This window comes from Tigriopus californicus, chromosome 9, assembly GCF_007210705.1.
Source record: "Tigriopus californicus strain San Diego chromosome 9, Tcal_SD_v2.1, whole genome shotgun sequence".
NCBI lineage: Eukaryota > Metazoa > Arthropoda > Copepoda > Harpacticoida > Harpacticidae > Tigriopus > Tigriopus californicus.
The window spans coordinates 5,840,033-5,856,279 of NC_081448.1; the positions used below are offsets into that span (position 1 = coordinate 5,840,033).

A 16,247-nucleotide genomic window follows, 5' to 3' on the forward strand; every position below is an offset into this window, starting at 1 on the left:
GAACTCAAAGTTCCACCTTCGAGAGAGCGAGTGAGCGAGCATCGCGCCTTGACATTAAAATTTTGGAAGTCAACAAGATTCTAGCCACGAATAGGAGACAAGCTTGTGGGGGAACGATTGCTTTGGCATGAGAGCTTATCTGCTAGATTTGCTAAAAGAGAGAGATAACTTAAAATGCGCAACCGCGTCGAATGACGCACCAGGAGAGAAAGGCTAGACTTATAACGACACTGTTCGTGTGTTTTACCGCTCTATTATTTCAACCTTGAGAATACACACCGAACTAATTTATATCCTGATTATTGATGCTAGGTCTCCAATATGCTGAATGTGCATAACTGTTCCGTCCAAAGAGGCCATTTCCTTTTTGGGTCACATTGGTTCTTGACATATGTTTGCTCTTTCTATACTCTTTTTCTCTGGGCCCACTTGAGCCCATCTAAGTTGCCAATAAATACTAAGAGGGCACCTTATATACGATGGTTCTAAACTGAAGGCCCTTACTCTCTAGGGGAATCTAGCCCGTTTCAATTACTCGTAGCAATTTCAATGTTAATTGTAATTGTGCTTGCAATTTATGTGGTGAGTTTCCCTTACCATTTCATATTTCATGTAATTTCTGTGACTCAAAGGATGAATATTCATGCCATTTTATAGATCTGGTTTTGAACAAAATAGTTGGAAAATGACAAGCGTGTTTTGTTGCACAACTGCTTACTTCAATAAATTCATTATTGCCGTTGTTTTAGGCACTTGATTACCCTTCTATATCCAAAATCTCAATTTTTGACGAATTCATCTCTAGATCAGCCCTTATTTAGAAGGCTGTCCTGGTATCAGGGAAAGTAACGTGAAGACAAGGGATATGAATCTCGGACAATCCGAAGTTATATGTTTCTTCCTTCATATTTCTTTTGATCAGCGTTTCATGATTAAGAATCGATAAATTTAAACGAATGAAAAGGGCCTGCACCTTTTTTAGGGAATTGGTCCTTTTCTTTAGTCATTCGAAAAAGCTAAGTGGCTTTGGATAAGACTTTGCATATGACGTTCGGTTTATGATGATTACAAAAAATCCATCCCGGGAAAGACATGTAAAAGTATCTCACTAAGTCGTCCAACAACGAAAGTGGGTGTTTGGTGCTAAAGTAAAAATATGTTGTGGGATCTTCTCACGAATGCAAAAGAGTTGGGCTATAAGGTAAATGGATTCTGCTTGCAATTTGTCGCATCCTGTTCATAGAAAGAATGCAAGCCCATGAGTTTTCAATGTCACCGTTGTTGAGAAGCAAAGAGACGATATATTCTTTCTCAAAATTCATACCAAAATAATGTCTCTTGATATTCGGCACCGGTTCAAACATGACCAAACTCTATTTCGCAAATTTCCGACGGATGTCCTTACTTTTTAAGTGAAAATCTGCTTCCGCAGAACGGCACATTTCATGTCATGAAAAACAGGTAGCAATTGTGTCGAACGAGGTTGGTGAGAACTTCAAGCGTTATGCATCGCACATGCAAGGTAGACTTGCCAGCTGATGGAATGAGGCTCTCTCAATTCGGGCCCGGTGAAAGAAGTGTGCTCACTCAGTCACAACCCCAAAAGCCAAAAGCGATCCATGTCCAAGAGCAAGGAATCGAGAAGCCCACGAAACGACGCTCATTCTCGCTAACCAATTCAGTTTGTACGTGCCTGAGTAGAAGCGAATGGAAGATGGCGGTGATAATGACGGCGAAGGCGCGTTGTTGCGCAGGCAAAGCCAGAAAATGGCCCCTTTTATTCTTCGTCTCCTTCCTTGGAGAAGTCAAGCTCGACGACGTAGAAATTTTTGTCGATCGATCGTAGGGTCAGTTGAGCGTGCTCACCAGAATCGAGATAGGAGTAGAGCAGTCGAGTAGTTGGAGCGCCGCAGAAGAAGTCGTGTTGTTTCTGTCAAGGAATACTAAGTAGGAAGGGGAGATTCTCCTACCGGTGGGTGTGTGTTCCTCAGATCTCAGTGATTGTTCAGTTTGATAATGGTTGACAAGTAGCCAAAATAGTGCTCATGGTCAACGAACGATACAGTGACCGGTGATAAATATTCAATCAAGCCACGCAAAGTTGGATTACAGCGGTGAAATTATATCAGGAAAAGCGACCGCACACAGTTACGTAAGGTGGCGTGCATCCATTGGCCTTTAAACTTGATCTTTATGTGTTAAAGATGAATGTCCTTAGTTTGACGTCATCTGTTACATCCCGTACGAACCTTCAGTGTGTAGCAGTACCTCAATGGACAATTGATTTGTTTGTGACACGAAAGTGCAACTGAGTCAATACAAGTCAGATTAGAAAAAAAGTAGTACTTGGACGATTTTATGGAGCTGCTCGGCGTAATCTTTAGAGCCAAATATAGTGCGTATGTTTATCCAAGATACGAGTATATGCTCCGTTTACGAGTCAGTCTTGGTACCGCGCCTTCAAACGTTAGTTGAACACGGGGGCAAGAAGCAACTGCTTTTGCCTCAAGCTAGAGCTCAACCAGCGTATCTTTGATGAATGATAATAAAGCCGCGATGTTCCATTACAGACGGCTGTGACTCGTTTCGGTCATCTATGTTAAAGTTTGAATTCTAGTTTCGCTTAAAGTACCAGATGATTCGTCAAGCGTTCATGTGCAGTATGAATGTTAGCAGGCTGTAAATGTCCGGTTTTTCTCCGACTTTAGGAGAAGATGATTGACAACTGACCACATATTATTTAGATAGCCATACATAATACATGTATAAGACTATACTACGTTTCAACTCGCTCTTTGAAGGAATTCCTTGTTTGTAAGGGATCTCCTGCGAGATGGATGCAATAAATTCTTGTCAGGTCTCCCCGGACATTGTTATTACGACTCTGGATGGGCATTTTTGTGGTCCTATTGTTTTATTGTTTGCTTGTTGACTCAAACAGGGGGTTTGCTCGTGTCTCCAATATTAGGTATTCTTGTCACATTCACTCCAGTCTAAAGTCCAGATCTGAGTAGTTTAACACTTTTTCCTGGCATTGTACCTGCTCCCTCCCTACACAAGAGGTCCCTAAACCTGAGAGCTAGCCAAGATACTGTTGATACGGTAAGGGCTGGAAGTAAATAGTGACGCCGGGACAGTGGTTTTTGTCCTACATTGGTCTGATCATCGAGTTCGACAGGGATGGTCAACGAGAAACCTGCCTAAGTGGTGGGTGTAGTGGGTGCCGTAGTTACAATACTGCAGGGAATATCAATGTTGCGAGCACCAGTATGAAATAATGATATCGCTTAAAGCCCAACTTTCCTATTCCTAAGTCTGGCGTCGTGAACTGACACAAGCCCAATGTGAACCATTTACTGCAAATGCGCCAATCCGCTTTTAATATACGCTTTGCTACAGTCGAGGCTTTTCAAATCGACCGAAAAGGCTAGGACTTGTTCTCAGATCTCCCTTCCCATTCCAATTTGTCGCATAAAAGCTGGGCAAGGCTAAAAGTCTGAAGTGGAGAACCAACCCTCCACACGAAATGAATTTTCGGTTATCTAATTAAGAACAGGCTTTGATGACATACACGCTGGCTTAATTGGAATCCGTTGAAATAAAAGAGCCTCGGCTCTGTGGCTTCTATGATTGCTCAGACTCTGAGTAGGCCTCGCACTCGGCCTATTTTGCCAAGGTTTTTAATGCGTAAGGACTTACTATCAACACTACAACATAGCCTCAAGATCGATATCACCCGCTCTCGTTAACACTTTGTTGGAAAGGTGGTCGATGGTCGGCTGTGGTTCGTTGAGAAGGCTACTTACTTTTGCCCGTCCATTACGCTATCGCGTCGTTCTTGAGTGAATGAAGTCAAGAGAAGATCATGTCCTGCGTGTGTTGTAGCCAGGATATGTCTAGAACGTTTGTCGTTGGAGGCATAAATCACGCTCTCAAAGGGAAAATCTGTTCCTACTTGTTCGAAGGAAATCCGTGCTTTCCCATTTTCCCCAGACTTCTTCTAAAGCGAGGAGACACAGTAGACTTGAAGGCCAGAGGAGAGCTTGAAGGCCAGAGGCGATGTCTGATGAGAACTTGGGCGATGATTATGGCCGCAGTGAAGAAAAGCTAATGTGCTCAGAGGTTGCCAAAAGCCTTGGGTGCTTATTTTCCGATGAAGCTTCAAAGGAATGCGTTCTTGGGACTCGAGAATGGACCATTTGATGCCTGATGATGATTGGGTGTAATTGATGACGCCATCGAGAGGAAAACTATGGGATCATCATGAAGCTTGTTAATGTAAAGGTTTTGAAAACTGGCGGTCGGAAAGAGATGCTTTAAGAACGATCTTTCTAAATTTGCCCCTAATCGGGAAAAGGTTCTTCTAAGTGTAAATTACTTCAAGGAAAAAAAAATTCGGGATGAGATCAAGCCCTCTTCACTTTCGGTTCTAATTCCCTTTTGTCCGTGAGAGTCTTCTCTTACAATCAGTAAACAATTAAAACGTTGTCTTATTCGCCAAATTAGTTGAAATTGGTGTGTGAGCAAATTCGTCGAATTCAAAGTCCACCTTCGAGAGAGCGAGTGAGCGAGCATCGCGCCTTGAATAAATTAATTTTGGAAGTCAACAAGATTCTAGCCACGAATAGGAGACAAGCTTGTGGGGGAACGATTGCTTTGGCATGAGAGCTTATCTGCTAGATTTGCTTGAACTTGAGATCAGTTCTTTGGAACGGGCGTTCGCTTTAATATTCCTAGACCCAAGTCAATGATTCTGATTGTAACGATCGCTGGATATACATACATACCCCACATGATCAGACATTCTGAAGAGTAGATAAACCTGCAACTTTTGGTTGATCCCATTTCCGTTTAGTTTCAAGCCACTCCTGAACTGGTCTAAGAACAGAATATTGAGTAGTCCTGTGAATATTTTTAAAAGGGAAACAGGTTTGCTCTCACAGACAATAGGAACTCAAAACACTTGGGGAAACAAACCAATGCAATGTGTAATAGGTTTTCTGTCGACGTTCCTGGGAAGCAAGCTCATGAGAATCCCCATGGGAAGTTGCAGAAAATAGTCCTGTTCCCTGCAACCAGCCTAAGAATTCAAAATTCCACACATGGCACATATCATCAGGAGCGTTTGCGCGATAATGCCATCACAACGTACGGCGTGAACTGGCAAACTTCGAAGACCGCCGCTCTTAGAATTTCTCCATATATAAAGAATAATGAGATTTCTTGCGGCAGTTCTAGATTGGCCCGTTGCAGGAACAAGATAAGAGCATGCAAGTGAGCCATGCCCCGAATTAGATAAAAAGTAAAACCGTATTGCTTGAAGACGTTCTGGCAGTGATATCGGCTTAACTCATCAAGGCATTGTTTTATCTTTTTCAGCTATTCGTTTCAGTGGAACATTTCAGTGATTTCCATCGAAAAAGCAAGGTGGTCAGGTTTGTTGATCCATGTTTCTCTGAAGATCGCGAAAGGAAATAACTCGATAAAATGGCGGGAATAGCCTTTTTGATCCCCACCATACTCTTTTTTGGAGTTGCTCTTGGGTCTGAGGACCCATATCTGTGCGTCGAGGGACTAGCTCCAGTCAACGGAGGTAAGTTTTGAAATTATTTTTCAGCTTCTTAATCAGTCAAGTTAGCGCATCAATCCTACCAGGCATCCCCACAAGTCACGATCTCCATGAAATTGGGCATTCCATTTAGTTGATCGTTGACCAAGAGGCTGGCTTTTTGTGATACAAAGTGTGATCATATGTCTTAACCAAATTGTGTATGATTTAATAAAAAAGAAAGCTAGTTCAGTTCATTTTGACGGGTAAATAACTATAACTTTCAACTTTTGCTCATTGTCTCGGATTCGGGTATTTTGCAATTGATTTTCTCTGTCTAGTCATACATCAGCACACGGGAGCCGTGTTTCGTTCTTGATGGTCCGGGCCTTGTATCCCAACTGGTCTAACACGGCCATCCAGCACTTAACCACTCCAAATCACACTTTTAAATCAAACGAAATATGCATTCGGAGTCTGTTTGTGTTGTAGTGTCTCTCTCGGGTCTGGCACGGGGTTGAGTCACTTACATCACTCTGTGCTTGAATGTTTCAGGAAAGGAATTATGCCAATAGTTGTGTGTTTTCAATACTTTTAGACACCTCACTAGGTTCTTTCTCTCGCTCACCACAGAAATCAATCCACAGTTGTTTGTTGATTTAATTTAGACGCATTGTTATTAGCCCACAGCATTGCCAGACCTAAAATTGCCTGTTCCTGGAAGGCCCGACAGAGACACTACAACACAAACAGACTCCGAATACAGATTTCGTTGATTTTAGAAGTGTGATTTGGAGTGGTTAAGTGCTGGATGGCCGTGTTAGCCAGTTGGGGAAACAAGGCCTGGACCATCAAGAACGAAATAGTTGTTAAGCTTTAAGATTTGGGCATGGCTTTGCTAAATTAAATTTTCAAAAACATCGATTCAAATTTTAACTTAATTTTTTATGAACAGCCACGGAACTCGTCACCTACAATGAAATTGTGCCCCATGATGTCCTGATTTCAAAAAACACCCTTATATGTCTCGACATTTTTTTGGCAAGATATGGCCTGGGCTTCTCGTGAGCACGCATGGAATTGGAATGGAATAAATATGAAACTCCACTTTTGATGCATACACTCTTCATAAATACTAAATTGAAACTTTGACTCTCCATTCCAGCCATCATTCCAAAACACGATTGAACCTGAGGACTAACGGATCAAAAGTGAAATTAACATGCAACCTGAAACCTGATGGTCCCTATTCCAAACAAGGGGCCACAATAAGCGATGTTCTCATGGAAATCATAGACGATTCAACAGTTGACAAATCCATGTTACAAAGGATGGAGAGAAGAGACCTCGGTTGTATACGAGTTTACACCTGCTCGTCCGGTGTATTCAGGGTTCGCTGTCAAATTAATATCAAAGGCGCAAACAAAGCCCTGTGCCAGCGTCATATCAACGTTGGAAGTGAGTTGAAACACATGATGGTCCAATTTCAATCTGTAACTCATATTCGAATGTAATCCTTTGCAGGCGCGCCTCAGGATCCGTTCGATTTCCAATGTATTTCTGAAAACTGGCAATCTCTGAACTGTACGTGGAAAACCTTGCCCAATGCGATTTCCACCAACCATACGATTTATTATTCAGAGGACGGTAGATTCAACGAGTGAGTGAAAACATTCATCGCTTTCAGTTAGTCTAACGTACAAAATATGCAATTGAGCGTCCTGGGATCACTCATTATTGATCATGGACAAATACGGCCAATATTGCTTTCATATTTCTGAGGAAAGAACTTAAGTCCCAGAGCTCTGCCGAGCATCTAATTCCCCTAATTTGACTCGTCCAACTTGAGGAACTTGACACTGCTTTTAGACCTGGCTGCTGCCACCGCTTGGATAATCAGTGCTTTGGACAGAGCGAAAACGAGACGGCCTTTGAAACCTCTCACAGCTACTACAACGAGGCTATCCACAGTAGCAACCAAATGGAAAGAATTGTCCGGATCGAGATTTGCCAACAAAATGGCTTGTCAGATGGCTTGCCAAAGTCGTCGAATTACACCTTCCCCATATACTCGATAGGTGTGATACTCTTGGGCACATTTTCTATGGGGTCATATCGGGAACCATGAATAAGGCCAATACTAACCAATTCGTCAGGGGTTATAATGGCTTGAATTACCTTTCAAATATCAAGATATAAAAAAGAGAAGTCTTCACAGTATACCATTGTAGTTAAAAAGCAGTTTTAAGGGAGTTAGAAGCATTGATGCGGCAAAACCAAGTTAGGATGAACCCCCAAAGTCATTTTTACTTCAACCGGGTGTACTTAATGACAGCTTTTTGCGGATCCTTTGAAGGTCTTTCAAGGAATCCAATTATGATTTAATATTGATTTGCCGTGAAATCTGACGAAACCATTCTACATGTCTGAATTACTTTGAAAAGTTCCCAGTCCGATTACTTCTGTCTCAAAAGAAGAATTGTTGGGCATATCTTGGATAATCTTTTAAAATCCAGTTTTCTTCGTTGATTGTCTCTAAGTCGTTTGGTGGTCCAAAAAAGCATGCTCATGGGGGACACTTAGCCGTGGGTTATTTTGATTCTATTATTTGATGTGCTCAATGATTCGATACTTAACAATACTAATCACACCAGGGGGTTGTCAAAAAAGAATGCATTAACGGAAGGCGTATTAAACCCGTACTACTGTTAATTTTTCAAATCCATTTCACGACTTTACTTCACTCCCATCTGATCAATTTAAAAAGCCGCTGTTTCCTTTGACTCTGATCTTTTAATACAACTCAAGTTCTCAAACATTTGAATTCTTTATCTTTGGTCAAATTGACCTTCATGGGCTTTCCTAAGGAAACATCTTTGTTCACTCAATACGAGTGTCGAAGAAATACCGTTCAAGGCGTATTTTTTCCCTTGCACTTTCTCATCAAAATTGACATCCTCTCCAGTAAATTGCTTGTTAAAAGGGTTTCATATATCTATTGGGGAAACTGCATGCCCTCTACATTGATTTTCAGGGCCCCAAGTCGATGGTCCAATGGTACAAGGATGCCCAATAACTTGTTCTATCTGGACTTTAGAACCAGTAAAATATTTCGTCAAGTAGTCGAGAATTATCGAGTGATCATCAACCAGACCAACTCCCTTGCATTGGAAGGAGTGACTAAAACGTTTCCATTTGAATTGCAAAAAATAGGTAAGTGATGTTGGTCGCAAAATACTTCTCTTTACAGGTTAAACCAAGTGGATATGATCATCACATCTCTGGCAACAACGATTTTTCTTTTATGACCTTCAATTCAAAGAAAGATGAGAGGGATTTTTGGGTCTCATTTCACTTCTCTGTCAATGGGTTTCTCGCTTTTGTAGTCGGTAGATTTCAGTTTTATTCCTGTTGCTCTCTTCAACTAACTGGGGGAGAAAACAGTTCACCAAGTATCTTTTTAGGGATCTTTAACCTACAGTAATGTCATCCAAGGTGGGTCATATAGAGCGAATCATTAACTCACTGATATCGTTCTAGTGCGACCAGATCCCCCAGAAGCCCTCCGAATACTTGATGCCGATTCGAGGTCCTTGACAATCACTTACAATGTTCCACACGAGCTGGAATATTTTCCGCCTGGTTTGAAATCGAGAGTGTTTTGGTGGTCCGAATTGGATTCAACCAAAAGACAATTCAATACCAGTGATTTTGAGGTGAACGATTCCAACTTCACGTTCACTTTAGAAAATCTCTACCCCTCAATTTTCTACAAAATCTCTGTGGAACTACTTTCTTCTGTTGTAAGTATCGTGCGGATACAAGTGAGCTATCGTGTATTTTGTTTTCATTTCTAAACATTTCTTTGTTCATAGGCTGATCCTGAAGATGAACGCCTTTGGTCTGAAAAGAATGAAATTGGCGCCCGCACTCTATCAGAGCGACCTGAAATTGCTCCTAACACAACTCAGGGGAGCTTTGAAAGCCTGGTTCATTTGGATGACCGGCAAGTGTGGATTTATTGGAGTTACCCGAAGCGGGAGCTTCACAATGGATTGGATTTTCGTCCTCGCATAACAGAGGTCTTGGAAGAAAACAAACCAATGTGAGTGCAACTAGAGTCCTTGCAAATAGTACCCACGTACACTTTTTCACCGAGTTTTCGTTACAGAGCCTTAACGCCAAGTGATGTGACAAAATCCTTTGCCAACTTTCAACTGACTTTGAAGAAGTACTCCATCTTCGTGACGTCTGAGAATGAAAATGGAACTGCGCCAGAGAGCTCGAAATTCACCATTCCCAATCATTCTGAGAGTAAGTATCGAACCGAACCATGGCCAGCGAGTGTTCTTGATCGATCAATGCATCTGTCTGTTAACCTTATCATTCATGTTGTGTGTGTGTTTTTTTACAGTAAAAGGACTTCGACCCAAGTCTGTGACAAAAATTGCTTACGATAACGAAAACAAACTCTTTGAAATATCATGGCTGCCTCCAGAAAACAAGAATCTCGTCAGGAACTACACCATTTTCTACTGTAAACCCGAGAGCGGTCGTGACCGCCCTTATCAATGTGATGGACCTTTGGATTGGATTATTGTCAATAGTTCCACCCTGATGGCAAACATCACTTTGAATTCCCCGGATTTGCACCAGTTTGCTGTGGCCGCCAATGCAGATCATGGAATTTCGTCGGGGATGATCTGGGCCACGTGCACCATTTTGTCAAACAAAGTAGTGAGTAAGCTGAAGAATGTCAAGGTGTCGCATGTGAGACAAACCAACGTAGAAGTGGAATGGATGGTGGATTGCTCAGATCGTCATGTGAGGGCCTACAAAGTCTCCTATTGTGTGATGGGATCGCTCAATGCCAATGAGGCGTGTTTGGAAGAGGAGCAGTTTGTGAACACTACGGCCACGAGCAAAAACGCCCTGTTAACTGGGTTAAAGCCGTACACCTACTACAAGGTATGTCAGATCCCTTCTAACGTATGAAAGCAGGTCACTTGTGTCTCTGGTGATGATTATTTTTTTCCCTTTTTTTGGATCAGTTGGGAGTATCGGCCATAACTAGAGCGGGAGAGTCGGAAATGTCTGATCCAGAAGTTGTCCAAACCAAGCCAGACAAGCCACAGGGAAATATTGCTATCACAACGGTGGTTCAAAATGACAACACCATTTCACTTACCTGTGGGAAGCCCGAGTTTCCTAACGGCGAAATCAATAGATATCGAGTTCAATATGGATTCGTGAACTTGCAAGGTTACGAAGAGGTCATCCCTATCTTGGATTCACTTCTGTCATGCCAGGATGCCGTGCTAAATGATCTTATGTACAACGTGGAATACTTCATTCAAGTCAGTGCCTGTAACTCTTTAGAGGGGGTGCGGCTCTGTGGCGACTGGACCCGGACCCAAGTGACCACTATGGTTGGACGTAAGTCGATGCCTGTTGTAATGATTTGTTCCGACGATGAATGTCAATTCAAAACTGGGTTCTTTATCTCTTTGTTTCCAGCTTCATCCCAAATGCCTGCCCCGGAGGTAAAAATCTTGACTCAGGAGGCAATGGAAGTTTCTTGGAATAGGAACAAGTTCTACCCAGGTAGTGATTGGCTGAGTTACAAAATTCGAATTACCAACACAATTCTCAACAAGTCGCACGAGCATTTTGTGGAAAAATCAAAGAAACAAGAGGATAAATTCAAGCTTTCACTGCCCAGGGATTTGCTCCCAGATTGTGACAAGGATAGTGACACTAGTGTCACGACATATAATGTGTCCATTTTGGCCATATCAATCGACCCTGACACGAACAGAACCTTTGATGGAGTGTGGAGTCCTGTGGAAACCGTCTCTACCAATTGCTTCTTTGGTAAGCTATTCCTCTCAGCCTCTCCTGACGTAATGCTGCTATAGAAACGCTTGGATTTCTCGGGAATTTTCCTGGCTATGCGGAACTATGATAACAGTTTTAGAGATCATTAGTAAAACTTATATTGAAGCAAAAATCCATGCGAAGGAGGCAAGACGTCAGATACAAAGACCTCATGAGACCCTCATTCAGACCCCTTTTAGTGGGGATGGCCTTAAGTGTAATGTCGTGCCAAGCACTAGATTTGTTTCATTATAAGAGCTTTTCGTTTGATTGTGCAAAGGATCGAAGTGAGATTTTGATTGGAACAAGTTCAGCAGTGATCAATTTTGTTTCGGATAAGAAATTCCATCTTTTCTCTTGCACTTTGCGAGTTCAAGCCGAAAATGGTCTGGGTTTGGCTCTTTTTCTAAGAGCATTAGATCTTCCAAGTCCACACGGAGATCACAATCTAAAATTCTCTACCAAAATTCCTGGTTTTCACGGCCCTACCAAAGTATTTTCTGACCCAATTTACGGTCAGATTGAGCCCATAAATGGTTCTGGGGTATATTTCAACCGCTCTCGAGTTAAAAAGTGGCAATTGTTCAACGAGACCAACTCGAATTGGATTGATATTGATCTCAAACGTGGGCCAAGAACAGAATTCCAACTCTATGTTGCTCCAATCTGGCCCAGATGTGATTTGAACGAAACCAATCTCTTTCGATGCTGCAAAGGGACAAACTGTCACTGTATCTCGCGATCGTTGACATGTGATGGTATTATCAATTGTATGGTATTCGATTATGTAGCATTTGATGAGAGTCCCTCACAATGTCCACCGCTTAGTCCCCAAATTGCAGGTGAACTAGGAAACATCCAAGTCTAATGCGACAAACTTGTGAACCCTTTGTATTCTCGTTACAGACATTCCTAAATGGATGATCATCGTGTCAGGATCGGTCGTGGTATTGATTGTGTTTGTCTTTTTGTCCTACAAATTTTGTTATGGTCGGACAACGTGGAACACCAGATTCTTTGAATCCGTCAAAGACGCTCCCGTTCCCGGGGATAACGCAGGGGATGGCACCTGCGTGATCAGTTCAGCTTTGGCACCAAGACCAGATCAGCAGAAGAAATATCAACGCACGGGATCAAAGGAATCGGCTCAAGTAAGTTTTGGTCGATAGTACCTACGTACATGTGACATTTTAAAGTATGCAATATTCATTGGTATTTTACTCACAATAGACCTTGTTGACTCATCCAAAGCGAAACTTGAGCGGGGACAGTGCGAGCACGTCTGGATGTGAGAGTGCCAGATCATCGGAAATGGATGAAATCGAGAAAACGGGTGCTGGTGACACGGCAAGCATTGAAACAGCGGAGGAAGACAATGCTGTGATCCGTCCAAATTTCCCACTTGATAACGACATGGCTAATTATCAGCCCCAAGTAGGATGGCCTGGGCAAGAGGACGTTCCTAGTGGATTGGGCTATAGTAAAGTTGGCGAAGAGTCCAACCATCATCCACTTCATGTAGTTTCATCTCCGCCTCCGCCCCCAGGGGGAAGGTACGTGTTTTCCAATTTGGACCTGAAGACAACACGACATGAACATTCATCCTTTGTTTCTGCATTATAGCTACGTCGCCATACAAGATCTGAAGGCCCCGAAGCCTAACCCCGGGTATATAGCATTTAACCAGGTGGCCAAGAGTCAGCGGAGGCCATCGCGTGAGCCTCTGAACTTGAACTCCGAGGACATAGAAGCACCCATGGCTTACTCGAAAGTGGGAGTCGATCCCAGAGCTAAGCTGAGCCCCATAGCGCCCTCCTCAGGGTACATTCCGCACCCGGTGGTGACCAAACCCAAGAGGCTGGTCACTTTGCCCTTGTCAGAAATCCCACAAAAAAGTGACACGTTCAAAACTACTCCATACGTCACTTACGGAGGACCAATGGTCGAATCACCAACCACGAATCCTCCAAGCCAATCTGGCCCATATTTTCAAATGAGCTCAACCAAACCGCAAGGTCAGCAGCACGAGCTCAAAGTCAATCAGCCCGACATCACAATGTCTCCCAAGAACCTGAAAGTCTCATCCATGGCTCCATTCAACACGGCGGTGACTGCCCTGGACTCGAGTAAGTCCAGCATGGTTTAAACCCTCCGAACCATGTGGGACAATGGAGTTCAACAATGTGATATTCGTCGGCTTTGAAGGCTTGAAATTTTGAATGGTCATCGCAAGGTCAATCATCCTTCGCCATATATTCAAATGAATGTTCTCCTCGACTAGCAAGTGATGATTGTTACATGTTCCTCGGATCCAATGTAATGAATCCGAATTTATATTGTGAAATTCACACACTCACGTTGATACAAAACGATTCGATTTAACTTCTCTTGCCGAAAAGAGGATCCTTTTGATTGCCACTTAACTAGGAGCAAATTTTCAAACTCAACTCTGGGAACACCCAGAATGCCATCTCGTAAGCTTTGATGAACAAGTGCGTTGTTTTACTGGTTCGAATGGGATTGAGGGGTGGTATGTCTTTGAACTCATTTAGCTTCAACGTTTGTCCATTCAATAAAATTTCCCGGGATTTGAGAGAATTCTTGGGCGGTGATAAGATGTAATGCAGAACAGTAGAGTTTCCAAGCTGATTGCCCAGTTTTATAACCTCTGAGCGGTGACCAATATTGAGTGCAAAGACAGTCACGCCCCCAGAAATATCTCGATGGCAATGGGCATAGCAACGTAAGGTTCCGTTGTTGAGACCTTGTTTCAATTCCAAGACCCGAATGCCAACTAAGCGCTTGAATATCAAAGATAGCCAATAATCGGGATTTGGGTTGAGTTGTTCATTAACCAATGCGTAGGATCCGTGATAGAACGTCTGACGGAGGATGACAGAGTACTTATTTAAAGCTGCCACGCCTAATTTGTCGAGCCAAAGGAATCCAGCCACATATCGATCGGACAGTCCTTGAACTCCTCCTCCATAAGCAGAACTTGTTTCACCCAGCCAAATTGGAATATGCGAATGATTTGAGGCTTCCAAGCCTCGCTTGATTAGGTCCATCTGGGGCTGCAACGAATTCAGCACTTCAGCCGAGAGAAAATCCTTAAGAGTGGCCTTGTGTCCGTCTAAATAATAATGATGCCACGTGATTTTGTCAATGGCCCTTCCGGAATGTTTCAGGACACTTTGCAGAAACAAGACAGCCTTGCATTTGTCCTTTTTTAGGTTAGCACATTTTCGTACTCCATTGATGTCAGGACCAACAATTGACGAATTTTCATAACCCGGATACTCGTCCAAAAGGTGTCTTAAAGCTCGGAAATCTTGGCCCAGTTGTTCCCCACTCAATCTGATCTTGAATTTGTGGAAATAGGCGTTAGGTTCATTCCCAAGTTCCCACGATGTTCCATGAAAGCCTTGTTGGTGATTGAAATCAAGTAATGATCGGGCATTCGCAGCACTCCAATGATCGCCATTTCGTAGCAGAACATTGACATCAAATAAAAACTTCCAACCCACTGTCTTAATAAAATCGTTCAATTGGATCCAATCAGATTTGCCAAAAGTGAAATTTCCTGTTTGGTACAATTGGGATAAGTCCTCGCAAGCACCTTGTCCCCAGGCGGAAATACTGAAGCACTTTTCCACCCCGGAGAATGAAGGGCGAACATAGGGCAATGGGTTTTCTTGGAATATGGCCAGATCTGCAGCAGTTCCGCCCAAACGAAAATAGCAAGGTTCTAAGCCTCGGGCTAAATTAATTAACTTCTTGGAATCAAATCGAAAGTGCTTCCACTTTTCCGCTATCAGATGGGTCCCCATGGCGACCTGTGAAAAAGGGCCCATCAATGACTTCTTAATTGATGCCAACGGAAAGGCAACTCACCGATAAAAATTCTGGAGAGGTGGTCCAATGAACATCTTGGACCTTAAGATCAATCTTTTTTAATTGAAAGCCGTCAAAGAGAACCAGAAGAAGAATAGCATAAAACCATTTCTCCATGGTCTTGAACTGTTTTCCGTGCAATCCTTATCTGAAAGAGATAGCCCTTGGCACCACGTTAAAATGATCATTCAAATGACAGACAGACCGACCTCATAATCTCTAGTAGGTGAATTGCTCATTTTTTTCTATGTCCAATAACTTTGCAGCCAATCCTTGGTGAATGTGCCACAATAATTCTGGATACTTCTTTGTTAAAACTTTCCACTTCGCTTCTTGAATGACATGAGGAAAATTATGGATGATCCCTTGGATGGCATAATCCAAAGCATATTTGGCGTGGTAATCCTGGGCCAAGAAGGCCAAATCTAGAACTTTTTCATGGTCTAAATTTCGGCAAAGCTTCTCCTCGCACAAGATTTTCAAATGCTCGACCTGAAACCGATCCGCTGCAATCAAGACCTCTTGGATCGGAACGTTGGTATCATTGGAAAGTATGCCCGTATATAGATAGCGCAAAACACTTTTTAGCACTTCCGGATGGATCTCTCGAATTTTAACGGATCCACTTTGCTTCTCCAAGAAGCCTTCGTGCTTAAACATGGCCTGAAAGACGGGACTGGCAGCCTCCAAAATCCCTCGTTGGACATCAATGTGCTCCAATTCTTCCTCCTCATTAAGGCACACGAGCGTCAAATTTGCACCTGTCCCATTCTCAAATGCTTGCCACATGTCATGTGCCAAGCTAGGACTTAAAATTCGATCCACTGCTGATGGAAACGTGGGTGAACACGAAGGCTCACCAAACACATTGAGTTTGATGAAGATGGCTGGATTGTGGATGACTTGGTCAATGAATTGTTTGAGTTGA

General features: G+C 42.8%; 3 protein-coding genes across 6 annotated transcripts in view; 1 reads left to right on the forward strand and 2 right to left on the reverse strand.

Moving 5' to 3' along the window:
- Positions 1-13,826, forward strand: part of LOC131886015 (uncharacterized) — a 14,932-nt gene extending 1,106 nt beyond the window's left edge. The window contains exons 2-13 of the mRNA XM_059234221.1: positions 6,714-7,006; positions 7,073-7,208; positions 7,418-7,626; positions 9,089-9,351; positions 9,424-9,653; positions 9,720-9,862; positions 9,963-10,516; positions 10,600-10,984; positions 11,066-11,422; positions 12,332-12,576; positions 12,656-12,978; positions 13,049-13,826. Of these exons, the coding sequence (XP_059090204.1) occupies positions 6,832-7,006; positions 7,073-7,208; positions 7,418-7,626; positions 9,089-9,351; positions 9,424-9,653; positions 9,720-9,862; positions 9,963-10,516; positions 10,600-10,984; positions 11,066-11,422; positions 12,332-12,576; positions 12,656-12,978; positions 13,049-13,571 (3,543 nt within the window). The 5' untranslated portion in view covers positions 6,714-6,831 and the 3' untranslated portion in view covers positions 13,572-13,826. The remainder of the gene's footprint in view (positions 1-6,713; positions 7,007-7,072; positions 7,209-7,417; positions 7,627-9,088; positions 9,352-9,423; positions 9,654-9,719; positions 9,863-9,962; positions 10,517-10,599; positions 10,985-11,065; positions 11,423-12,331; positions 12,577-12,655; positions 12,979-13,048) is intronic.
- The window catches only part of LOC131886022 (heparanase-like), a 3,616-nt gene continuing 1,079 nt past the window's right edge, over positions 13,711-16,247 (reverse strand). For 3 of the 4 annotated variants that reach the window (XM_059234233.1, XM_059234232.1, XM_059234234.1), the window contains 2 exons: positions 15,320-15,467; positions 13,711-15,261 (listed from right to left, as the gene is read on the reverse strand). In XM_059234233.1, the coding sequence (XP_059090216.1) occupies positions 13,849-15,261; positions 15,320-15,436 (1,530 nt within the window). In that variant the 5' untranslated portion in view covers positions 15,437-15,467 and the 3' untranslated portion in view covers positions 13,711-13,848. Of the gene's footprint in view, positions 15,262-15,319; positions 15,468-15,528; positions 15,672-16,247 lie in introns of those variants that run through there. The other variant, XM_059234231.1, reaches the window with a different exon arrangement.
- The window catches only part of LOC131886025 (speckle-type POZ protein-like), a gene marked incomplete in the record, with an annotated part of 1,456 nt that continues 672 nt past the window's right edge, over positions 15,464-16,247 (reverse strand). Inside the window, 1 exon segment of the mRNA XM_059234238.1 lies at positions 15,464-16,237. Coding sequence (XP_059090221.1) covers positions 15,539-16,237 — 699 coding nt within the window.